At 30.8% G+C, this 27226-nt stretch overlaps 2 protein-coding genes and 1 long non-coding RNA gene across 6 annotated transcripts in view; 2 read left to right on the top strand and 1 right to left on the bottom strand.

The window, feature by feature from the left end:
* The window catches only part of LOC145304287 (uncharacterized), a 72022-nt gene extending 70093 nt beyond the window's left edge, over positions 1-1929 (top strand). For all 3 annotated transcript variants that reach the window (XM_080146141.1, XM_080146140.1, XM_080146139.1), the window contains one exon: positions 1812-1929. In XM_080146141.1, the coding sequence (XP_080002267.1) occupies positions 1812-1924 (113 nt within the window). In that variant the 3' untranslated portion in view covers positions 1925-1929. The remainder of the gene's footprint in view (positions 1-1811) is intronic.
* Positions 1-27226, top strand: part of LOC145304288 (uncharacterized) — a 127326-nt gene that overhangs the window by 6420 nt on the left and 93680 nt on the right. The gene's annotated exons all lie outside the window — the stretch shown is intronic.
* On the bottom strand, positions 20680-23144 carry LOC145303976 (uncharacterized). Of its 2 annotated transcripts, XR_013873887.1 has the most exons (6): positions 23023-23144; positions 22381-22466; positions 21851-21930; positions 21599-21673; positions 21320-21383; positions 20680-21108 (listed from the first exon to the last, which is right to left on the bottom strand). It is a non-coding gene; the product is annotated as an uncharacterized LOC145303976 (long non-coding RNA). The 2 variants fall into 2 exon arrangements; XR_013873886.1 differs by lacking the exon at positions 23023-23144 and having other exon boundaries at positions 22381-22496.

Here is a 27226-nt window from a genome sequence, read left to right as displayed (position 1 = left end):
CACAGCAGAATTAAGAATCTTCGGTTAATTTAAATTGCTTTGACTTTTTAAAAAAGCAAGGTTTAAAGTCTAGAGGACTATTTTATCATACCGCATCCTTTTTTTTTCTCAATTAATGACACTGATATAGTTACCAAACAGATAGACTGTCATACTGAAAAAGAAAGAGAGTTTAATAGTTGCTTCGCTTGAATAAAAATATTTTTAAAAAGTGCAACCAAAAGTTTATATCTTCAGATAGGTTCTCATGTATAGATAAAGAGAGTGGGAAATTGGAGAAAATTGGGGTTTTAAGAAGCAGCTTATGGTGCCTTATAAAAAATGACGCCATACAATACAAATGACCAATGATAGGCCAGTAGATATTTTACCAATGGCCAATTAAAATATAAACTGGCATATCATTGGTAACTTGTATTGTATGACTTCATTTTTTATTAGACACTTTTAGCTGTATCGATTTTTAAATAGAAAGAAGTAGGATGTATATACCCGGTGATGCTTAACAAAATAGCCCCATCTGTGCAGATTAAATTTCTAGGTTGAACATTTTAGACAATATTTAACCAGAAATCAACCAAACAAGATTTAATAAATTAAACAATCTCTCCTGAGCCCTCCCTCCTCTCTCGCTACAAACAGAAAGACACACACACAGACAAACATCCTGTTACTTTTATTAAAGATATCTTTGTACCTGACCTAGAAACCATTATATCATAATTTTAGTGGTCTATGGAGAAACCTTAATGTCTTACCAGGGAGGGAGGGGATAATGGACTGTAAATTACACTGGTACCCTAAGTTTTATGACGACGTTTTCTTATTTGTTAACCCAAAAGTTATGGGTTTATAGCTTATTTGGATACTAGTAGTTTTCAACCAAAAAATTTATTCTACAGAAGGGGTTATTATTGTTTATCATCATTTGGAATGTATATAATTTTATCATCCAATGTTTTATCCCTAAAGATCCCTGTATTTTACACACAACAATGGAGAGAGTTATCAGTTTTCCAGATGCATCAAAAGATCCATAATCAAAATCTTCACTCGATTTTTGAAATATGGATTCCTGGGACCATTGGGTATATTTTGATAAGCGAAGCATCTCTATAATCAAGTCTTGTAAATGTAAGTATGTCCATGTTAAGCAACCTGTATTTAAGTATTTTGGGATAGCTATATCAAGAATGCTAGTTAATAAATTTGCTGTTACTCTATATTTGTAAATGTTCGTTTGTCTGACTTTCTTATTTGTTGAGCTTTACTTTTATGGATGTTGTCATCCTTAGTGATAATAAACCCAACAGAAAAGGGGACTAAACATATAACCCATATTGTATGTAAAGATATTGAATAGCCTAGTTTATTTGATACAGTAAATCATAAAGTTAGATATTACACAATTTTTATATTATAGCCTTTTTAAAAGCGAAGCTTTTTTATATTAGGGTCTGACCGTCCGTCAGTCAGTCTTTACGTCGGTAATGGACAGCTTTTAATTTTTATTACTAGGGCTATAGGAAGTAGGGAGGGGAGGGAGGAAGGGCATTGTTAGTTATAACAATAGTAACCAAACTCACGTTTTCTTATTCGTTGCCTGAAATAAAGACTTTGATTCTTTAGCTAGCAGTGTCCAAACGTTACAACGTCAGAGTATTATAAGGAATAATAATGATTAATTTATCTTTAATTGTACCGTCCTTGTATCCCTGTGCAGGAAGGCATAAGGGAGATTAATTTATTCTTCATTGTACCATCCCTGTAAGTTTGTAACACTAAACTAAAGTGTGTGAATGTTGGATAGGTGAACCATGGTGTGTCCCGGCTGGCCATGAGTCGCAACTACCATCTCATTCTCCCAGTTCTCATCCACACCCTAGCCGCAATCTTCTATCTACACCCCATAGTCAACAGATGATAACACCCTCCCCCCACCCACCACCCCCTTATCTGTTATTCATAATGTTTAGTAGCACAGCTACTCTATAACTTGGGCAGGAATCAGTTTTTTTTACATAGCTTTGGTATAAGAAATAATTAAGCATTTTGAATCAATTTAAAGATTTTTTAACCCAACCTTTATGTAATTTCTCTTTGGACAAGGAGGGAGGGAACATTGGACTGTCAATTAGACTGGTACCCAAAGAATTTTAACAACGTTATTTTATTCGTTGGTTTAAAAACTTTTGGGTTTTTTTATTGAATTTTGAATGGTTGGAAAGAGAAAAAAATGTTTCACCATTATGCTTAATCTATTTCTAATTTTAAAATACAAAAATAATAATTTGATGTCTGAATGCTTTATTCCAAAAATCAATTATTATTTGTTTAAAAAGATAAACCTTTAATTCAAATTATAGGATATTTCTTACTAAATGATAGAAAGACAGTTTTATTGGAAAAATTAAAGTTTATTGGATTAATGCTATTAATACTTTTTAGTTGATAAAATAACCAGCTTTCAGTATTTAATATTGGCTTAATTATTTTTTTTTCATTTAATTCAAATTGCTAAGAATAGTTATTCAAAACATCGTATTAAAGACAGCTTTCCGCGGATTTTAAAATAAAAAATATATATGATTAAAATCATTTTTATGGTTTTTATTTATTATTCGTGAATTTTTTTGTCTGTAATACGATATTATACATAATTTTTTTAGTATAGCTGAGAACCGGTTCTATTTCAGCGGATATTTATAGTTTTTCCAGCCATACTGAGAAAAATTAATATCCTATTTTTAGTTGTATAGTTCTTTAGAATGTTAAGCATATCAGAGTTTATTAATTTAGAATTTTTAATTAAAATTAACTAGTTTTTTATTTAGTACAAAATAAATTATAATATTTTTGATTTTTTGTTGATTAATAAATGTAATTTTATGTTTTAAGGCATTTTTACTGTCATAGCTAACATTAATATCCTTTTTTTGTTGTCATTTTTATATTTGAAGAGGAAAGGTTGTAATTTTATTTATTTCGTTGTTATATTAACACCTTATAAAAAACATACTTTTTTATACCTTACTGCCAAACCTTAATCTCAATACATTTTTTTGTTAATGTACTTTGTTCAAATAGGCTTTTTTACTTTGAAATTAATAAAATTATACTAAAAATTTAAATGGTGCTCTTTAAGTTCTAAAAACTTTTGTTATTATGTACCTATACACTAAAAATAACACAAAATTGAGCCATTTAAGTTTTAAAAAAAGGGTAACACATATTTTAATTTGATTTACATGTATTTATATATAGTAAAATCTGTTTACAGAAAAAAAACATTTACTGTTATTTACATTAATGGATTTTTGTATTTTGGTAAATATGATGTTAGAATTTTTTTTTGTTTTGATAAAGGGAGGGGACACTGGACTGTAAATTACACTGGTACCCAAATACTTATGACACGTAAAACGTTGAGTATTTTTATTAAATCTTAATCGATTATTTAAAACCTGAAGTGTCCTAACATTTTAACCAATAATTTAAATCTGCTGTTGGGGTAATTGTGTTCATTATTATTGGGTATATACATCAATCTAATTTTTTATATAAAAATTCCTAAGATTTCTTGACTCTCCCATTTCACAGTGATCCATTCATGCATATAACTGATTTATATACATAAAATATTAAGAATATATTTTGTTATCAAATAATTGTTCTTCCTTTTTAATTCAACGCTTTTTAAAATGTTTTATCATTAGATAAATGTATACATTACACGATGTGCCCTTGGAAGAATTAAGTTAATGCATGTGCTTACCTAAAAAGAAAATATATCATAGTACTAATTTTTTTGGCTGCTTCTAAATTGCTAAAATACTTAACCTTTAGTGGGTATTTCTTTTTGTATAGGCACTACCATTAACTTAACTTATACAAACGCATAGCGTGATTACTTTTATAGATGTCATAAAATAATTTACAATTGGTAGATTTTTGTCAGATTTTATTAAAATTCACTTTTTAGTATACAAAAAATGCGCAAATTAAACAAAAAAAATCTACCAAAAACTGTTAAGTTTAAAAAAAAAACATGTGATATGTTTAAAATGCATGTATAATAAATAAAAAAATATATATGTAAGCTACATGTTATATTAAAAAAAGAACTAAATGGATAATGTAAAAATATCTACATCATAATAGTGTAAATTTACTGTAAAACATTATAAAATAAAGCTTTAGGCATAAATGATGTAATGATAAAATTATGAAAGGCAAAAATACATGTTTCTATTAACTCTTTACGTGTTTTTATTTATAGCAAAACTACTCTTTAATTTAAATTGTCTTGTAGTCTGTATTTTTGCAGGGATGTAACGATTGGACAACTGGCAATTAATTCAATTTTAAAGTTCTTACTCAAAAGTCTTCAAAAGTTTAGACAGTTTTGTGTTTAGTTTGATATAGAAAATCAGAAAGAAAAAATTGTTTTAAGTTGAAATTTTAAAAAAAAAAATTAGATTACGTTATAATATAATTAAAATAAAACTCGTCACCCAATGGACTATAATTAATTGATACCAAAAACTAAGAATTGGGCAATATTTTTACAATTCTATAGATACAATAATATTCTTTCTTAATATATCTCTCTAACTATCTCTTTCTTTCCCCTTCTCTATCTCTCTCTCTACTCTCTCTTTTCTTGTCCCTACATGTCTCGAATTTTTCCATCTCTTTTTTCATTCCATGCTCTCTTTCTCTCTCCTTCTCTATCTTTCTCTTTCTTTCCCTATTTCTATCTCTTTCTCTCTGCTCTCTCTTTTCTTAATTCCCTACATGTCTCACTTTTTTTCCTATTTATTCCATCTATCTCTCTCTCTTTCTCTCTCTCTCTCTCTCTCTCTCTCTCTCTCTCTCTCTATCTCTATCTCTCTCTCTCTCTCCCTCACGCGCTCTCTCTCTCTCTCTCCTTTATCTCTATAACTCTCTCCCTCTCTCTCAGACTCTAGTGTTGATTTAAGAACTCTTATGAAAATTGGTTTTGAAATTGATACAACACTTTACAAAAATATTGTATGTAGTGTCAGGAATTAGGGGGACAGTACAATGGATATAAATTTAACATCTTTAATTTAATCATCTTAAATTTTTGGGGATACGAACTGACGCAACTTTAAATCAGGGGCTGCTATTCAGCCAATTAATTCCATTTGAAATTACCGAAATTTAAAAATGTTGTTGGAGGAAAACTTGTTTTTTGGTGTAACTGAAAGGGAAGTGGGTTAAGAAGGGGAGAAAAAAGGGAAGGGGGTTATGGAAAAAATTTGACTTAGAATTACAGAATTTCATTCCTTTTTCCCTGCTTAATACTTTGACTATTTTTAAGCTTTTTGGGGGAGAGCGCTTGAAAGCCACAGTTTTCGTCATATGCCTTTTTTTGACTGACTTTAACGCCAGTTTCAACTAAGGAGGACAGTGTTGGTATATTATTTGGTACTAAAAATCGGTCAGCCAAATTGTGTATGGTAATCCTAACTGTACAACTTTTTAAGGGTCAAAACATCAAAAAAAAACTCTTACAGTCATTATCAACTGTATGAATATAAAGGAATATATTTTTTAAAAATTCTTTAATTATGAAGAATGACATGATAATATATTAAATTTCATCCTATTAACCTATCCTTACATTTCTGCTGCAATAATTAAGGAAAAATACCTGAAAACTAATTTGTATTTGCTTTTACAGAATGTCCTCAAAGCCGATCAATATCTGGTTGTACAAATATAAAAATGTACAATCATAATATTAAAACCAGTTTTGTTACTGTGCTTTCGGCATCTCGGGGGTAACAAAACTGGTTTCAATATACGGTTCTACGAATATAAAAATGTACAATCATAATTTAAAAACCAATTTTGTTACTGTGCCTAAAGCATCTCGGGGCTAACAAAACGGGTTTCAATTTTATAAATATATATTTTTACATCCGGGGAAAGCTATTTATAATACAATACAATAAATTAATATTACAGTTCTTATGATATTTAAGTTTTGATGATTTTAATTTTTCTTCATAAACAAGGACACTTGTTAACGAAAAACCAAGTGAAGCAAAGCTTTCAGGACGAAGCCCATTTTGTTCCGAATTTGTATCACTTTTGAAAAGTGCGACTCCAGTTACGTCATATTTTTCTTTCCTGAAAAGGGAAGGGGGAAATAAAAAAGGGAAGGGGGGAAGAAAAAAGAGATGAGAGAAAAGGGGGTTTTCCCCATCTCTTTTGAAGAGATTTTCTTCCCCCCTTCCCTTTTTCGGGAAAGAAAAATATGACGTAACTGGAGTCGCACTTTTCAAAAGTGATACAAATTCGGAACAAAATGGGCTTCGTCAGCTTTCAGGTATCTAAACACAACAATAGTCTGTCTAACTATCTTATAAATTGTTTTTGATAATTAGTGTATATTCTGGTACCCATACTTTTTTGAGGGGGTTGGGTGTGATTGCCCAACCCCCCGACAAAAATAGCTTTAAACCACCGCCCGACCATTCACACGATATAAATCCAAAAGCCTATTACTGACGTTATAATATAATGTAATCCTAAATTTTGTGGTATAAACAAATTTAGAATATTTATTTAAGTTTCCATTTTGTAGTAGATATTCTATGATCAAAGTTGACCAATGAAGGAAAAAGGACAGCTATACTAAATAATACAGCAAAGAAAAATATGTCTGTCTGTCTGTCTGTATGTACATAAATCTTTTCAACGGCTGAATTGATAATCGTTTTTCGTTTGTTTATACCTTCTCGAAAAAACCTGCCCTCTTCCCTATTATTTTTTTTAAAAAAGGAGTTGAGTTTCAGTGCTCGGTAGACAATTTGAGGGAAAGCACTGATCATTCCACAATATTCAGGGAAGCTTGGCATTGGTTCAAAGCAGGTTTAAGGCCATTTTATGTAAAAGTCAGGTTGAAAAAAACTTAAAGTCTGTTTTTCATAAAATCTATAACTCTCTGACCAAAGCAAACCCAATATCTGAGGGATTTTTTCATAAAAAATGCCAATATTTTATTATTACTTTTTTAAAGAAATGGGTCAGCTACTCCTTGATTCATAATTCTGTTATGATATAATGAAGTTATATTTTCTTGTCTGTAGATTAAGATTTCTATAAACACTGATTGAATTCCCTATTGTAAGGAAGCTTAACAGAGGTCCCTGGGTGGTTTTAGGTTATTTTGAGATTTAAGTGTTGGGATATTTTTCAATATGTAGCCATTAGTTTTAAAACATTCAGGTGTTTAGTCTTATGATGTTAAAATTAAATAATGTTAAAATTAAAATATGCCTGATTTTTACTGGAATTCTCATGCAAATAATTACATTAATTCACTGATTAGTACATCTGGGCAAGGCCAAGGCATTCTCTTTACTCATACAATCAATGTCGCAAATCTGACATAGCAGCAGTATGTACAACTATCAACGTCTTTACTTATGACACAGTTTGGGATGAGATTCGAATTCATAAGCTCCCCAACAATGAGCGAATACGCTACTACATGTGTTACGATACAGCTTTATGTCAGATAGAGAGTGGACAATGAGCTTTTAAATACACTTGTCCCCAAAGTTTTAAATATCATAACGTTTTCTTATTCGTTGGCTTAACAACTTTGGGGACTTGAGTGAACTTTGATTGGTTCGTTAATTAAGTTGAGTGTTCAAACGTTTCAACCACTAATATAAATTTACATAAGGGTTAATTTTGTGTATCATCATTGGGGATGTACATTAATTTATCGGCCATTGTCTCATCCCTTTAGATGTCTGTTTTACGGCTAATTGTTGCTGCGCTATTTATGAACAGACCATGACCTTGTTTTGTTTAAACATTGCATTGTAAAGCTAGACACGATATCAAATAAATAAGTATACATTTCATAGGAAGGGGATATTGGACTGTTTATAACACTAGTCCCCAAAATTTTATTATACCGTTTTTTTACTCGTTTGCTCAAAAACTCTGGGTACTTTTTTGAATTTTATTTGATTAGTGCATAAAGTTGAGTGTCCCAACATTTTAACCTCCAGTTTTAATCTACAAAAGGGTTAATTTTTTGTATCATCATTGAGGATTTGCATCAATTTATTGCCCATTGTCTTATCCCTTTATATCCCTGCATTTCTCAACTATCAAGCTAAATTATTTCTAAAAAATGAAAAATCCAAATTTTATATTTCTCTACAAAATATAAACTTACGAGGTTTAAGGTACCCGTGTCTCAAATTATGTTAAAGCCTTCCATTAGCGAGATCTTTATCAGTACAAACAGAAAAACAGAAAGGCAGATAGATATCCTGTTTCTTTTTAGAAAATAAGAACTTTATCTGAAAGTCCTCAATGTTGTTAAAAACATCAGCCAATATTTCGTCAGTTAATCAGTCCTAACCAAAGAGAGAGAGAGAGAGAGAGAGAGAGAGAGAGAGAGAGAGAGAGAGAGAGAGAGAGAGAGAGAGAGAGAGAGAGAGAGAGAGAGAGAGAGAGAGAGAGAGAGAGAGAGAGAGAGAGAGAGAGAGAGAGAGAGAGAGAGAGAAGAGAGAGAGAAAGAAATATGGGCTATTTATTACACTAGTCTCCAAAGTTTTATGATAATGTTTTCTTATTTGTTGGGTTTACAACTTTTGGGGCTTTGATTAATTTTGCTTAGTTGTTTCATTAAATTGAGCGTTTAAACGTGTCAAACACTAATTTTAATCTACAGAAGGGGTTGAAACGTGTGAAGAATCAACTTAATCAAGAAACCAATTAAAATTCACTAAAGTCCCCAAAGTTTTTAAGCCAACGTATAAGAAAACGTTATTATACAAATTTGGGGACTAGTATAAAATAATAATGGAATAAAAAAAAATAGCCCATTGTTCCCTCTCTTACTGTGTTTTTACTTATAATTATCTTGTTATTGCTACACTACATATGGATAACCACTTTCTTGTTTTCTTATATCTAATACAAACCCTAGAAAGATTAAGAATAAATAAATGTTTATACATTTTATCTGAATTAATTTTTAGAAAGAGCATCTGAATGTATTCCATCGCGAAAATAATATTTCGATATTTTAGGGGGGGGGGGTGACTTTTTTAGCTTGACTCCCTTAAAGCTCATTTAGGGGTTGTAGACAATTTTCAAGGGGAGTGTATAGGCCGTAGCACAAAGCTTTTAAAGTTTTTTTTTGTTCCAAAGACAATGTTAGAAACTTAATTAATTATTCAAGGAAAAATAAATGTTTCATTAATTTCATATTTTGATGGTTCTTAGAATAAAATAAAACATTTAAAAGCTCTCTTAAAAGCTGATACATCAATTAGGTTGAATTAGAGAGTCAGTGCTTAGTATGGTTAAAACTATCTAACCATTTACCAAGCTGTTAATAAATTTATTGTGCTTATTTCATTGTTATGCAAAGTTTTGATATAATCGTTCATGTTTTTTTTTAATATTTACTAGGTTGCATAAACACGTGTAGAGTAAGAGGGTATAATTAATTGTGTACTAGTCTACGTGACCCAGGGAGGGAGGAAACATTGCACTATACATTACACTAGTACCCAAAGTTTAATAATCATGTTAGCTTAAAAAACTTTGGGAGCTTTAATATAATTTTGATTAGTTGGTTTAAACAAGTATTGTCCAAACTCTTGGTAATTTTATTCAGAGCTGGATCTTTAAATCATTTTAGTGGTGAGCCAGATCGGGGTGAGCCGAATTTTCAGCCAATCACAGAGCGGCATTTCATAAAATGCTGTGCTTTCATTGGTGGAAAGTTGGGCAACCCCGATCTGACTCACCACTAAAATTATTTAAAGATCCAGATCTGTATTATTGGTGCACATGAATATATCGTGCATAGTCTTATCCCTTAAGATCCCTGAGTGAACCAAAAACCTAAACATTATTTCTTTATATAAAACATTTTATTATCCTTCTTACTACTAGCATTATTAAAAGTTTAAGCAGTTAGGGAGTTGAATCCATTTTTATAGAAGCAGAAATATAATCTATGATTATGGTTTGGACCCACTCAAAAACGTAATCTACCATTCCACTTTCCCCTCTCTTGGTGAAGATATCTTCAACGCCGATACGATTTTTGAAATATAAGATTCCACTTTTGTCTCTCTTGTTAAAGATATCTCCACCAAGAGAGGCAAAAGCGGAATCTTAAATTTCAAAAATCGTATCGGCGTTGAAGATATCTTCACCAAGAGAGGGGAAAGTGGAATCTTACATTTTAAAAATCGTATCGGCGTTGAAGATATCTTCACCAAGAGAGGGGAAAGTAGAATCTTACATTTCAAAAATCGTATCGGCGTTGAAGATATCTTCACCAAGAGAGGGGAAAGTGGAAAGGTAGATTACAGTTTTAGAGGGTCCAAACCATAATCATAGATTATATTTCTGCTTCTATAAAAATGGATTCAACTCCCTAACTGTTAAGGGTTAAGACAATGGATGATAAATTGATGTACATCCTAAAATTACCCCTTCTGTAGATTGAAATACTGTTTGAAAAGTTTGGCACTAGTAATTTTGAACTAACAAATTAAAAATTGGAAGAGTGACGCAAATTTCAGATCTAATATAAATTTATCTTTATATTATAGCGAATTGAATAATCTTGCAAGCATCGCTTTTATCTTATAGAGAAAAATAGCAAAACAAATAGCAAAAACTGATATGTGAAATTTGCGTCACCCTTCCAACATGACGTATGACCGCGTACGACTGCGAGAAACGGCATAAAGTAACGAGACATCCCCTTTGCTAACGCTAAATCATGAATAAAATAGACATACAGATTTTCTGGTTATGAATATAGTGTTGATACGGTTTTTGAATTTTTCCTAACTCTTTTAAAAATCATGCTAAGTTTTAAATGTATAGGACATTTCTAACATTGTATATTTACTATTATAGCTAACCTTTTAAACCTACAGACAAATTCTAGTTATAGAAAAGCTTTGCTGTTTAAGATAAAAAATAACAAAAATATCCATTTTAAACGTTTTAAACTACATTGAAAATTAGTTTTCTGTCTAAATTTTGTTAGTTAGAAAATATGAATATGAAGTTGCCTTATAAAATGGGAAGATATGAGGTATAAAAATAGAGATAAAGCTGTAGAATGCTCATAAATAATTATATTCTATAAACAATAGTTATTTATCTCATCTTAATAAATACTGGAAACTGTAAGCAACCAAACTCTAATTTAACTGATCTGTATAGGTATGAATTTGAATGTTGTGAAACTATAAGCAACTAAACTCTAAATTAACTCTGTATGTAAAATTAAATGTTTCAAAACTATAAGTAACTATACTCTAAACTAACTCTCTATGTAAAATTGAATATTGTGAAACTATAAGTAACTCTACTCTAAACTAACTCTGTATGTAAAATTGAATGTAATTAAACTATAAGCAACTAAACTCTAAATTAACTCTGTATGTAAAATGGAATGTTGTGAAACTATAAGCAACTATACTCTAAATTAACTCTGTATTTAAAATTAAATATTGTGAAACTGTAAGCAACTATACTCTAAATTAACTCTGTATGTAAAATGGAATGTTGTGAAACTATAAGCAACTATACTCTAAATTAACTCTGTATTTAAAATTAAATATTGTGAAACTGTAAGCAACTATACTCTAAATTAACTCTGTATGTAAAATGGAATGTTGTGAAACTAAAAGCAACTATACTCTAAATTAACTTTGTATTTAAAATTGAATGTCGCAAAACTATAAGTAATAATACTCTAAATTAACTCTGTATGTAAAATTGAATGTAATGAAACTGTCAGCAACTATACTCTAAATTAACTCTGTATGTAAAATTGAATATTGTGAAACTATAAGCAACTGTACTCTAAATTAACTCTGTATGTAAAATGGAATGTTGTGAAACTATAAGCAACTATACTCTAAATTAACTCTGTATTTAAAATTAAATATTGTGAAACTGTAAGCAACTATACTCTAAATTAACTCTGTATGTAAAATGGAATGTTGTGAAACTATAAGCAACTATACTCTAAATTAACTCTGTATTTAAAATTAAATATTGTGAAACTGTAAGCAACTATACTCTAAATTAACTCTGTATGTAAAATGGAATGTTGTGAAACTATAAGCAACTATACTCTAAATTAACTCTGTATTTAAAATTAAATATTGTGAAACTGTAAGCAACTATACTCTAAATTAACTCTGTATGTAAAATGGAATGTTGTGAAACTAAAAGCAACTATACTCTAAATTAACTTTGTATTTAAAATTGAATGTCGCAAAACTATAAGTAATAATACTCTAAATTAACTCTGTATGTAAAATTGAATGTAATGAAACTGTCAGCAACTATACTCTAAATTAACTCTGTATGTAAAATTGAATATTGTGAAACTATAAGCAACTGTACTCTAAATTAACTCTGTATGTAAAATTGAATATAATGAAACTGTCAGCAACTATACTCTAAATTAACTCTGTATGTAAAATTGAATGTAATGAAACTATAAGCAACTATACTCTAAATTAACTCTGTATGTAAAATTGAATGTAATGAAACTATAAGCAACTATACTCTAAATTAACTCTGTATGTAAAATTGAATGTAATGAAACTATAAGCAAATATACTCTAAATTAACTCTGTATGTAAAATTGAATGTAATGAAACTATAAGCAACTATACTCTAAATTAACTCTGTATGTAAAATTGAATGTAATGAAACTATAAGCAACTATACTCTAAATTAACTCTGTATGTAAAATTGAATGTAATGAAACTATAAGCAACTATACTCTAAATTAACTCTGTATGTAAAATTTAATGTACTGAAACTATAAGCAACTATACTCTAAATTAACTCTGTATGTAAAATTGAATGTTGTGAAACTGTAAGTCAGCAGATTTTACGCTTCACAAAGCAATTACCTTTCACTGTGCGGCGTTTTAAAGCGAAGCTTTTCCTTCAGAAGTGTCCGTCCTTACGTCCGATCGTCTGTAACGGATAGCTCATATATTTAATTTAGACATGTCATAATTGTCCTTTCAAACTTAGCATGAGGACTCATGTAACAATTAGGCATGATTTAAATAACGAAGCAACTCTATAATCGTTATCAGAAAGTCCTTTCAAATCATGTTGAATTTTGACAACAGTTATTTTTGTGATATAATCATCCTATTAATTTGAGTATTAAAATAATGATTCCTAGGACAACAAGGTACAATGATATAAGCGAAGAATCTCTATAACAACTGGTGATTCCTGGGACAATGCCGCACAGTAAAAGTAACTGTCCTGCCCAGAGAAAGAGAGAAAAAAAGATTTTGTCGACCAAACTTTTACCCAAACAATCTTTAAGATCTGGGAAAAGTTATCTGAAAAAAAATGAATAGATAAAAAATACTGACAGAAATAATACATGATATATTGCAAGAGCTTTATGAATAGATAAAAAATACTGACAGAAATAATACATGATATATTGCAAGAGCTTAACCCTTAACGGTCGGGGGGGGGGGGGGGGCGTTGAACGCCCCCTCATCCGTTTTTTTCTATCTCATTTTCTGTATGTGAAAGATAAAGAACCCAAACTGCGTGACTTTTTAAGTATGGGTATGACACATAACTGAGAGTTGGAATTTTTTGAATATCTCCATCCTGGCGGCCACAGGATGCCAGCAAACCTGGCAGGGTCATCCAGGTACAAAGCAAAAATATTTTGTTGACTAAAACAAAGCATTTTATCATACCAAAATACTAAAATATCCTCTAGTAGTACATCCTTGAAATACAGGTGTTCAAGTCAACTTCAGGTTCCAGGTATGATCCTGCAGGTCCTGATCCTGCAGATCTCCAGAAATCTTTAAAAGGCTCCTGTGACCGCAATTTTTGACTTAGAGACTTAAAATTTTAAACTTTTCTCACATGTCTACATAACGTAATACAATTTCATAAAGATCCGCCGCCGTTTTCCCGCCGACTGCGGCAGCTGGCAGCTGCCAAGTAAAGCTGCGGCCGCTGAAGTTTATATTTTGATATTTGTAATGTAAAATTTACATAAAAATAAACATTTTCTGGAAAAAAATTGTTCTTCTAAGTTCAAAAATAAGAAAATTACAGCCGTTTGAAATTTTTAAGTAAAAAAAGACCTAAAAACAAAGGTTGTTAAATAAAAGGGTGAAGGAAGCGAAAATTGACTTAGACACATAAAAGGTCGGAAATTTATTATCAAACAAGGGACTTGCACAAACAAATTTAGCCCTCTAGCTCTAATAGGAACTGAGATAATGAGGGGGGGGGGTGTTGAACGCCCCCCCCCCACCCACCGATTAAGGGGCGGCAAGGGGACCGACTGTAAAGGGTTAATGGTGTTTAGATTATGTTTTTCTTTAGAAAAAAATTATTTATTAACTTAATAATTTAACACAATGGAATAAAAAATTGCATGATTGACATCCCAAGAATGATGAACAAAATTACTCCTTATGTAAATTAAAATGTAGGACCTACGGTTTTTGAGTCAACAAAAAAGATAATACTTTGGACATATTTAATTTATATTTTAATGTGCCCTCCATCTTAATTAATCTAGTCTAAAAAACATCAATTTAAAAAAAAACAGAATATTTAACCCTTTGATTTTATATATTTTCTTCTTAATAGCTCAGACTTATTAACTTATTTTAGTTATCTCACAAACCTAAAATAAATGCGCGAAAAAAAAGACATATTTTATGCAAATTTTCTCTTTTTAGGCGCTCCCTAAATGTTATCGATCTTGGCTTTTTTAGATTTTTTTATTGACCAGTTTTAAAATAATGCAAACTGTACATGTAAATCCAGCTTTAAAACTTTTTGTATCCTATAACATTTGTTAGATTTTAGAAAATGATTGATTCAACATTTATACTAAACTATACCAGATCAAAAATATTTTTTTTTACAGAATACATTTCCCTCCTCTTTTACCTCTTGTCACAAAAACATAGATTCAATTTCAAGTCATCTCAAAGTTGACTGTTTAGTCAGAGAGAGAGAGGGGACAATGGCCATTTGGTTAACTTTACAACTTTAAGGGCTTTGATTGTTTGATCATTAGGCTGAGTGTTTATGTGGTAGGGGTGAAGCAGTTCAACCCTACTGAGCGAGTTCAATTCAAACGAGCCCCTAGCCTTAAGGATTCTATCAATAAATAACTACAAGTAGTTACTGCTTAAAAGATATATTTGAACTGATTCATTACAATAGATATACAGGTTTATATAGCAAATAGAAGTATAATAACAGATTATGCGGGGTAGCTGGTGAGGGGTTCCTTTGAGCTGGGGCTGTGTCCACAGGCGCAAAGGTTGGAGGGAAGGCTGCCTCCTTGGGGTAGGCAGGTGATGGCAGAGAAAAGGGAGGGTCCGGCTGCGGAAAGGGGGAGGGGGTAATCCCCTCCCCATGCCCAGGTGGCCATTGTATTCCATAACAATGGGTTGGGTGACCGCTTATCAAAATGACCGTCTTTTGATAGCATATCTAAAGTTGATGGGTGGAGTTTTAACATCTGCATTTCAGTGGCGTGCGAAGCACTTTGTCTAGGGGGGGGGCATTTTGAAGATTTTGTAAAATTTTGCCCCCCCCTAAAGCAAAGTGCCCCGGGGGGGCACTTTGCTTTAGGGGGGGGCATTTTGATTATATATACTAATTTTAAATAAGGGCGTTTTAAGGGGTGGGATTATTTGATTATGGGCCTTCTAGTCCTTATCCCTTCTTCCCCATCCCTTCCCCCATCCCTATTTCCCATTTATATCCCCCATCTCTTACCCCCCCCCCATCTCTTCTTCCCCATCCCATCTCCTCATCCTGCAATGACCAAAGGGAAGGTAGCTAGAAAGCATCTTTGAAAAAAAAGTACAGAAGACAATTTAACCTCCCCCCCCCCAAAAAAAAACATTTTTTATGGGTGGAAGGGGATGTTCTAAAATCTCAGCAGGAAGGATGAATAACCCCATTAGATAGATAGATATTTATTAATTCCACTAATTATAACAATTATTATATAAGTTCATTACATTGAATAAAAACAATATCAATAATAAGATAATTAATATAACTAGGAAGATCATGGCACTACATTTGTATAATAGATACTATTGTAGATTTACCCATGACTTAATTATAATTTTCATGTTACTGATTGTGAGAAGACGGCGGAGGACAAGGCAGGCTGAAGGCTGAGAGTATGTTTATAAGTAATTATTTTATGGACATGTACAAGGGTTACTGTGTAGGTTTTAGTAGCAGATATTGCAGTTATGATCGCTACAGTTTATGAATAGTTTGTATTTATCTATAAAGTGTTTTAGTATTGCTTTTTAAAATTTTTTTCTGTTTTTTATTTGTTTTAATTCTATATTTAGTTCATTCCAGTCTTTGGGAATGGTAAATTTTGTTATAGATGATTTGTTTGCTCCGTTTATTTTCAAGTTCCAAATATTCCTGCGTAGTCTCTCATGTGGAACTTCTTTTTTTATTAAGTTTAGAATTGCAGTTGGTGCGTATTCATAGAAAACGGAGTGTCCTATTAATAGGTTATTGTATGTGATTAGATCTTTGAATTTAAGAATTTTGTATTTCTTAAAGAGTGGTTCAGTGTGGATTCTTCGTGATGAACCATGTATGTTTAAAATGATACGTTTTTGTATAGTAGTGATTGTATTTAAGCTTTTGTGTTGTTTGGTGCCCAAATGCTAATTCCATATTCAATGAAAGGCTTTCCTAGTGCATTGTAGCATAGTATTTTTTGCTTTGTTGGAATCTCTTTTTTTATGTTTCTTAAGATATGATTGCATGTATTTAATTTACTTATTGTTTTATTGATGTGGCTATCAAAATTTGCTTTTTCATCTAATAGAAATCCTAGGAATTTGAAAGAGGATTCTTGAGTATTAATGTGATTGCTTTTAACAGTTTGTATGATGGTATCGTTTATTTTTATGTTAATTTCTTGTTTTGTGTTGAAATTTATAATTCTGGTTTTAGTGGGGTTTAGGGTTAGTTTATTGTGGTTGAACCATTCAGTGATTTCTGCCATTATAGTGTTTCCTAGGGTTTCTATTTCTGTTTTGTTTTTGCCACTTACTGCAATCATGGTGTCATCTGCAAAGAGGTTTATGAAGCATTTGATCATGTCTGGTAAATCATTTATATAAATGATGAAAAGTAATGGTCCTAGTATTGATCCTTGTGGCACCCCAATTTTTGAAGCTAGAAAGTTGGAGAATTTTTCTCCGATTTTGCATGTATGTGTTCTGCCATTTAAATAATTTTTGAACCAGTTGAGTTCTGTATTTTGTATTCCTATTTTTTTTAGTTTGGTTAGTAGTATGTTTATGTCAACGGTGTCAAATGCTTTGGTAAGATCTATGAATATGGAAGATGTTGACATCTTATTATCTTTGTCCTTTTCGATTTTTTCCATAGTTGCAATCATTGCATGTATGCATGAGTGTAATGATCTGAATCCAAATTGCTTGCATGAAAGTATATAGTTTTTTTCTAAGTACATTCTTAGTTGGTGAGCAACAACTTTTTCAAGCACTTTGGAAATGGCATTTATAAGAGCGATTGGTCTGTAGTTGTTAGGATCGGTTTTGCTGCCTTTTTTGTAGATTGCAACGATGATTGCTGCTTTTAATCTGTTGTGAACAATACCTGAATGTAGTGAGCTGTTTATTATATTAGCTATTACTCTGGGTATTTTTTGTAAGATGGTTTTGATTATGACACTTGGGATTCCATCTGGTCCTGCAGATAGTTTAGGTTTTAGTGTCTTATTTATTTTTGTTATATCATCAGCTGTTATGTTTTTGAATTTGAACCTAGTGTTTTGTTCATGTATGTTGTTTATGTATTCTTGTTGTTTTGTATTGTCTGTATGAATTTTATTTGATAGCTCTGTACCAATTCCGTTAAAGAATTTGTTTAGCTCTGTAGCAATGTCGATATCTTCAGTTAGTTCTTTATTGTTAATTATTATTTTGTCAGGTTTAGTATTTTTTTTGTTATTAGTGTGTCTGTTTGTGGCTTTGTTGATTGATCTCCACATAGCTTTGGAGTCGTGTTTAGTTTTTTTGAATTCATTTTCATAGTATTTAATTTTAGCTTTCCTAATTTTGGATTGTAGCTCTTTTTTAAACTCTACGTGTTGTGTGTTATGTAAAGGTAGTTTACTTTTAAGTTTTTTAAGGTATAATTTCCTTTCAATTTTGAATAGTTTCTTAATCTCGTCATCTATCCATGGCGAAGCATTGGTGTCTTTTTTTTTATCTTTTTTTAAGGTGTATTTTTTGTTTGGGAATGATTCATTAAATATATTGTCTATTTTATTGAAAAATTTATTCCATTTGTCAATTGTGTTGTTTGTATTGAGAATGTGCGACCAGTCTTCATTGATTATTTTATTTGAGAAGTGGTTTATGTTGTCAGTGTTAAATTTTCTGCGGTGATAAGTGTTGGTAGTATTTTTGTAGGTGATATCTGTTTTTTGAATGGATTTAATGATTAAGAAGTGGTCAGTAATTGAGTTGCATATGATATAGTTTTTACTGTTATTATAATTATTTGATAGTATATTATCAATGATAGAAGCAGTGTTATTAGTGACTCTAGTGGGTCTGTTGATTAGGGGTATTATGTTTTGATTTTCAAAGGTCTGGTAGAATTTTCTAATACTTTCCATAGTGTTATATTTAAGGATGTCCATGTTTAGATCTCCAAGTATATCATAGTTAGTGTTTGGGAAATGTGTGTCCTTATATTCCAAGAGCAGTTTAATATCTTTAATGCAGTTTTCGATGTCATGTGTACATTGTGAAGGGGGTCTGTAGAGAGTTGAAAGGATATTGGTTTTGTTTTTTGTTTTATATTCGATGGTTAGGAATTCAATATGACCCTTTATAACTGTCATTTCTTTTATAACTTTAAAGTTTATGTAATCTTTGCAGTATATGCTAACCCCCCCCCCCCCCCCTCTTTTGTTTTTTCTAAGTAATGTTGCTGGTTCGTGGTATCCAGGAATGATAAGGTTATTAATGTTACCCCATACTTCTGTGAAGCATATTATATCTATGTTAGAGTTTAATTCATTTAGTAGATATAGAAAATTATTTGAATTTTTGTCAATGCTCCTAATGTTTTGATGAGCTATGCTGAAGTGTTTTAGGTTTTTGATGTGAGAGCAATCAACATAACTGGTTTCAGTATTATTGATATTTATAGTTATTTGTTGGAAATTAGTTGGTAATCCTTGTACATTATTACTAATGTCATTCATGTTTAAATTTTATATTTTTTTTAGTTTTTGTAGCCTTCCTTTCTGCCTTTATCCCCCCCGTCTTGAGGATAATTATGAAAATGGTCTCCATAGGAGAATATATTTATGAATAAACTAGGAAACGGTAAGCAATTTAATAATTTATCACATTTTATTAAACATATATATTACAGTAGGTAAGTATTTGAAAGTGTTGAAATTTATTATCTGTTGCTGATAAGATTTTGAGTATATAATTACTCATGTATACTTTCAAGAAGTAGTTTTTTTTTACTAATATACTGGTTATGTGTTGATAATTAATGCCATTAATAAAATTTTCAGTTGTAATTACTATTAAAGTAGTAGTTAAGATAAAAATACATTAAAACTGCCTGAGGGCTGACCATATTATCTGTGTCTTATGCCCTGAAGTGCGCGAGATAATTGCTATAAACTGTCAATCAATAATTAGACTAAAGTCTTATATTGTGTTAATTTATAGAGGGTATAAATAAAGTGAACTAGATGCGAAGCATTTCTATAAGAATCTTGTCTGTACGTTCAAAGAATTTTGAAATTTAGATGTCGCATCTCCATGATATTGTGTATCACACTATGCTTCTGGATACATCCATGTATCTTATTGTGTATCATATTATGCTTCTGGATACATCCATGTATGTTATTGTGTATCACACTATGCTCCTTGATACATCAAGGAAATTCGAGAGTGATATTTTATGTTGGTTCTTTAAATTTTGTGCTTGTTATTCTTGCCACTCTTAGAATTTTATTCATATTGCTGCTTAATAAATATTGGCTTACTATATTCTTTTTTATCATTTGCATGCATCTTAATTTACTCGTGAAACTAATAGCTTATTGCTTGTTTTTTTTTTGACACTCTTAAGTCTACATGAAAAGAAAAGATTGAATCGGGTTGCTGCTTAATAATTTAGGATTGAACTATTTTCTTTTTTTTTACATTTTGCGAGTGTTATGCTATTTACTCATAGTAAGGATAGCAAGAGCAATATTAGTTTTTTGGCAAGTTAGCTTATGATTTTTTTTTTTTTTATCAATGGATACTGTTGTATTGTCACAGTCTGTTTGAACATTAAGTAAGAACTATAATCGAGATTAATGTAATTTAGTACTAGATATATTTGGTTATGTTACTTAAAGATTTGTGCTTGTTATTTTTGTCACTCTTAAAGATCTACTTAAGAATAGAAATTTTATTGAGATACTGTTGTGTTTATGCTTGTATTAAGCTTGTTATTTTTGTTACTCTTATAGTTCATAGTTCGTTTATTTTAAGTAAAATATGATCAAGATTAATGTAATAATTTATTAATAACATATTTAGTTTGGTTGACAATCAATGCATTAATTAACATTTCCATACTGTGTATGTGAATTTTTTTCTTGACTGAGATACAATCATAACAATCATAAAAAAAAGTAACGCTAGATAAATACAGATTAGAAAAAATATTACTATATTTAGCAATTACAAAATTGTAGTATTTTATTTATGTACAGTGCATAAAAAAAACAATTTATAAATCATAGCTAGTATTTTTACTTGCATTTTAATATTGTTATATATCATGAATCATGAATGTTACTAATCAATGGTTATGGATAATTCATCAAGTATCTTTTTAATTTTTAATTAGCCCTTGTTGATAGTTCAGCTAGTCAGTAATGGTCTTCAGTTTGTCTTAAAAAGGCGGTGTTCTACTGGTGGGTGTCGTCTGAAATATAAAATAAATGATTATATTTATTATAATGTGGTTATCCAGTGTGAAGTTGTTAATTTTAGCTTGAATTACTCAGTCAGCAAATCTTTATTCATTTTTAATAGTAGGAATTTTATAAGTTTTAAGTCAGCGAGTTCCTATTTTTTTAAGGTAATATTTTAACTTAGTGGACTGTTAAATTATCATTTAATTTTTCGAAAGTTACCTTTCAGTAGAGTGTTGAAAAAGACCAAAACAGTTTGTCTTAAAAGGTGGTGTGGTTCTACCGGCTGAAATATAAGTATAAGTAATGAATATATTTTTTTATAGTGTGGTTAACTAATATGCATGTTGTTAATTTTGGCTAGAGTTAATCATTCAGCATAATTTTATTCATTTTTAAAGATAGGAGTTTCATAAGTTTTAAGTCAGCGAGTTTTATAATTTTTAAGGTAATATTTTAACTTAGTTAAATTAATCATTTAATTATTCTTATGAAAGTTACCTTTCAGTAGAGTGGTGAAGAAGACCAAAATAGTTGTTGTCTTATAGGGTGGTGTAGTTCTACAGCTGGTGTCGGCTACAATATAAGTAAACAATATTAGCTGTGTTCAGTAGTATCTTTTTTCTAGTTGGATAATAAAACTGTTAGTTAATTTCATAGGGTTTGTAAGTCATATAGAATGTTAGATTATTATAAGTGTGTAATAGAAGATTTATTTATTGTATAGTATTAAAGTTCAAATTTGCTAGTTACCTCTTTGATGTTAGCAGTTAATCCTTGTTCTTGCTGTTTTTAACAATACTGTTGTTTTTGGTGGTATCAATGTTACTGGCCTGAAATAAATATTTTTTTTAGTGAATATAGGATTACGTCATCATAGAGAAACAATTTTTTGCTTTCTATTTGCGAGGAAGACGGTATAGAGAGAGAATTTGCTCTTGTTTAACAAGGAAGATAATATTCATGAAGGGTAAGAAAATAATAATTAGTAACAATCATGTTTTACTTTTTAGTTTCTATATTTAATTGTCTTTTTTTCTTTCATATGGTATATAGGGTATTTTGATTGCTTCTTCCCAATCTTTTTTGATGGTTTTGAAAGCATTTGCAACTTCAGTTAGTGGTTGCCAATTTTCGCCCGCTTTTTTAATTTCTAATGTGTATCTATATGTTTTGAAGTCTATGTTTTGTCTCGTTTTATAGTTCTTTTTTCGTAATTTGTACGCTATTTCATTAAGCTTTGTTACGTGCTGTTTAGCACAGTGGGGTATCTCTCTAGTTACCTGGACAAAATCTTGTTTCTCCTTGTTCTTGTTAAAGCTTGCAAGACCCATCAGAAAGATTTCAGCTGGATAATAGCCTGTATCATCTGAAAGATTGAACTTATTGTTAGTAAAAGAGATTTTGTGGAGACAACCTGCTTTTTTCTTCTCTTTCTTGTCCGTCTTTCCGCCCATGGGAATCTTAACGGGTGGGTTGTTGATCATTTTTGGGAAAGATTTTTCAATCTCTTTTTTTGTGTCTGTTTTTCCGTCCGTTTTTTTTTCAAGTCCATCATTAAGGATGTCCCTAACTATGTTGTCAATTTCCTCTGTATTTTGGTCATTTTGGGTGGCTAAGAAGAAGCAGTTTTTCGATTTAGCGAATTCTCGTTGTATTTTAGGTAGTACCCCCAATTCTATCTTGAGTTTTTCAAGCTCAATATTGAGTAATTTTGTCATTTTTTCAGTGAATTTTTGTCTGTCGTTTACATGTACAAAATCGGATGAATCTTTTATCAATTTAGTTTTTAAATTTTCGAGTTTTTGATCCATGCTTATTGAGTAGTGGGAATTGTTATGTGTATTATCTTTCTTTTTTAGTCAGTATGTATGAAATATATATGTATTATATATATTTGATTGTTTAATGTAAAAATTGCTTACCTATCCATTTAATCACAAATACATGAGCCGAGTCGAGAATATAGAAAAATGAATGTTCACTGTTCAGCTTTCTCTGTTCAACTGAGCTTTCTCTGTTCAACTGAGCTTTCTCTGTTCAACTGAACAAAAATTTGGGGGGGGGGAGATAAAAACACTCATTTTGGAAATAATTTACCAAAAATTAACCAAATATGTAAAACTGATTTTAAATATTTCTTTATTGTATGACAACAAGGATGACAACATCTTAAGGTAGCAAAGCACAAAAAATCATTAATAAGAATACAGACAAGTAGATTTAAAGAGCATCTGTTGAAATAAATATATATTTTAGGTAGAAAAAGTCACAAATCCTGTATGTTGTGTGATGACAGTCAAAGTAAATTACATACTGGATGCTCGAAACAGCGAGAAATTTTATTTTTTTTAATATTATAATCCACAAAAAAATTTATTGTACCATAAAAACCAAAGATATAAAGAACTATGTAAAAATAAAAAAAAATTACTTGTCCTTTCATCAACAGATATAAAAATCTCTTAGAAATATGGAGAACTTTGGGGTATAGTCCCTTTTGTGGCAACGCCTCTTAATTGGTGCATTTCGTTGTATTTTCATAGTAGCTTTTAATAGGTTCTTCTAAACTGCGAACCAAAAAAATAGGCAAAACCGAATTTTCAAAATGGCAGCTTCATTATTTATTTGGGACGAATTTACTGTAAATATAATATGTAGATGCATCTTTTTGTTACAAGTTTCCACCGTTGATTTTTTATTAATCAGCACCAATGAAACACAAGATCTCAAAAACAGCATTTTGGGTAAAAACTGGTGAACCAAAAAGATATGCAAATCCAAAACAAATCAATGGAAAAACGATTTTTTTTCTCACTTTTCTTCTGTTTTAAAGATTGATTCTGATAAATTCACAATTTTTTAAAGGGATTTATGCATTAATTATTATGAAATGAAGTATAAGGTAGAAAATAATGATTTTTTTAAATAAGAAATATTAGAAAAAAAGAAATTCATCCCTTATCACTTTAGAGGTCAGCTGCTGACCTCCAGTTTAATGGATGTAGCCTAATACATGTTAAAGATAAAAATTATCCTGAAAAGTATACAAAAAAAGCTTTTTAATGTGTTAAAAAAAAACATTTTTAAATCCTGATTTTGAGGATGATGTCCTTTCAGATGCTCCTATTGGTGATAGTGGTGAGCCAAATGTTATCTAAGTACATGCCCAACCTATGTACCATTTTTTGTAGTCATAGCAATCTCCACTGGAGCCAGCCGACAAGAAATATAAACATCTTCTTAAAACAACAGTATTTACCTTATGCATTGGAGAAATTAAAATTGCAATTTTTTTCTTTTTTAATACTGCTTGGCTGGAGGCTGCTATGAATACAAAAATTGGACCATAGTTCAATATATAAGTTGTCATCATGGTCGTGCACTTTGATAACATTTGGCTCACCATCACTACCCATAGGAGCATCTTAAAGGCCATCATCCTCAAAATCAAGATTTTAAAATGGATTTTTTTAACACATTAAAAATCATTTTTGTATACTTTTGGGAGTAATTATTATTTTTAATATGTATTTAGCCTCATCCATAAGACTGGAGGCCAGCAACTGTCCTCTAAAGTGATAGGGGTCAAATTTCTTTTTTTCTAATATTTCTTATTTAAAAAATCATTAATTTCTACCTCATACTACATTTCATAACAATTAATGAATAAATCCCTTAAAAATTGTTAATTTATCAGAATCAATCTATAAAACAGAAGAAAAGTGCAAAAAATCGTTTTTCCATTGATTTGTTTTGGATTTGCATATCTTTTTGGTTCACCAGTTTTTACCCAAAATGCTGTTTTTGAGATCTTGTGCTTCATTGGTGCTGATTAATAAAAAATTAACGGTGGAAACTTGTAACCAAAAGATGCATCTAGATTTTATATTTACAGTAAAATAATACTAAATGAAAATTAAAGCTGCTATTCTGCAAATTCAGATTTGCCTATTTTTTTGGTTCGCAGTTTAGGTTAAGTTAGGTCAGGTGATTTCCCCGCAGGAGCTATAAATAGGGGAAAAGCTACTGTGAAAATACGATGAAATGCACCTTAAGAGGCAATGTCACAAAAGGGACTATACCCGAAATTTAAAAGATATAAAAATAGCCAAAAACGTCCTGAAAAGCAGTCCCACTCCATGAATTTTTAATAGTTAATTATACTCCATAATGATGGGAATGTTAACATTAAGTTTTAGCCTTCTATCTTTAATTGCAGTTGAAAAATCACATTTCCCCCTTAGCACTACGTACTGACAGCCATAGAGAATTATAGAGAAGCTAAAAAGTTATATCAACATATCCTACCCTCTTTAAATGGCACTTTAAAACTCTGTTAGTTTTTCATTAAGTGGTGTTTCCAAGGATTTATAAGGGCGGTGCGTTAAGCGCACCTAAAAATATTTACTCCCCCTTTGAACTAAAATCAATAATAGACAACAAGAGTGGCGTATTTTATCAAGTTAGGAATATAGAGTGTAGTTAGTTTTAAGGGTTTTTAATGAAAATTGCCATAAAAAAAACATGTCTTTTTGTAAGCGTATGTACACAAAAAAATGATAAACTTATCCTGAAAATAATAATACATCATATATAGTTATTCATTTAGACAGACATACAGTGTTGAGAAAAAGGCTTAGTTAAATATCAACGCTGTTTCTTTTTTATATAAAATAACTTTTTGATTAAATATTTGTTGTTTTTATAGAATTATAAACAAAATATACAATATGATAAAAAGCAGAAACCATTAGGAAGGGCGCGAAGCGCAAATTTTTTTCTTCAAATATGTAGGGAGGGAGGGGTTTTTGGGCTATTTATTACACTAGTCCCCAATATTTCATATAAAATTTTTTTATTTGTTGGCTCAACAAATTTGGGGACTTTAATGGAATTTTGACTGTTTGGTTAATTAAGTTGAGTTTCCATACATTTCATCCACTAATTGTAATCTATATAAGGGGTAATTTTGTGTATCATCATTGGGGATGTACAAAATTTCTTTGGTAAAAAGTTTATATGATACAAAATAAAATAATTCCTATTACCTGGTTTGTTATGTTTAGTGAAAAAAGATTATAACCTAATTTCTACACTAATTAAAAAATTTGGTAAGGTTAAATGAATAGTAACTGTCTGATTGGCGCGAAGCGCCAGAAATTTTTTTTTGTTGAGTATTTCTTGATCCTTTTTTTGGAAACTGGGATAGTTTTGCTTTTTGTAGGGTAGGGGGCAAAAAGGGGCATTTTTGTTGACCAGGGGGGGGGCAAAATGGGGCATTTTTCAACATTTAGGGGGGGGCAGGGGGGGCGGTGGCTAGGGGGGGGCAGGGGGGGGCGTTTTGGTCGCTAGGGGGGGGCGATTGCCCCAAATGCCCCCTTCGGTTCGCACGCCACTGCTGCATTTGCTGGGAGTCCCAGAGCGTAGTATACTCTAGGAAAGGCTTGTCCGTATGATGCCGTCTACCACATTTAAACGTTTCAAACACCAATTTTAATATACAGAAGAAGTAATCTTGTGTATGTTTGTGTCTTTCTGTCCTCCTTTAATGCTAGGGTTATCCTATTTCTTTTTGCAAACCCTAGATCATAATAATGTTAGTTGATCAGAATATAATGAGCCAAAAATTATATATACGACATGCTTTCTTTATAAAATTGTTATTACTTGTTTGTATGACAAAGGCAAGCGTATAACCTTTTAACTATTTTTGACACATTACATTTGTGCTGTCTTCTTGATCTAATAAATAGAATATTAAATCAAAACGAACATTAGCAATTAACAATTAACATTAGAGTATTCAACGTTAGGTATTTATAAGTATGACGAAATATTATGTGTAAAACTATCCCAAAAATATTTAAATACTTAATATACAATTATTTGATTATAGAAATACTTTGAAAAACCTAATTGCCTAATCGTCCTAAGAATCAAATGAAATCCTTATACTAAAGTAACAGGATGTTTGTTTGTATGTGTGTCTGTGTATCTGTGTGTCTGTGTGTCTGTATCGAAGGATCTCGCTAACCGCTGAACCGATCGGGTTCTCCTTAACAGGTTAGCTTCTCATAGGTCCCGGGAAGGTTTATATCTATTTTCTTGGGGGTTGGGACACCCCCA

The sequence above is a fragment of the Acartia tonsa genome, chromosome 13, assembly GCF_053477335.1.
Source record: "Acartia tonsa isolate MP-2025a chromosome 13, ASM5347733v1, whole genome shotgun sequence".
Taxonomy (NCBI): Eukaryota; Metazoa; Arthropoda; class Copepoda; order Calanoida; family Acartiidae; genus Acartia; species Acartia tonsa.
The sequence above is the reverse complement of the archived record's forward strand: the minus strand, read 5'-3'. Positions and strand labels throughout refer to the sequence as shown.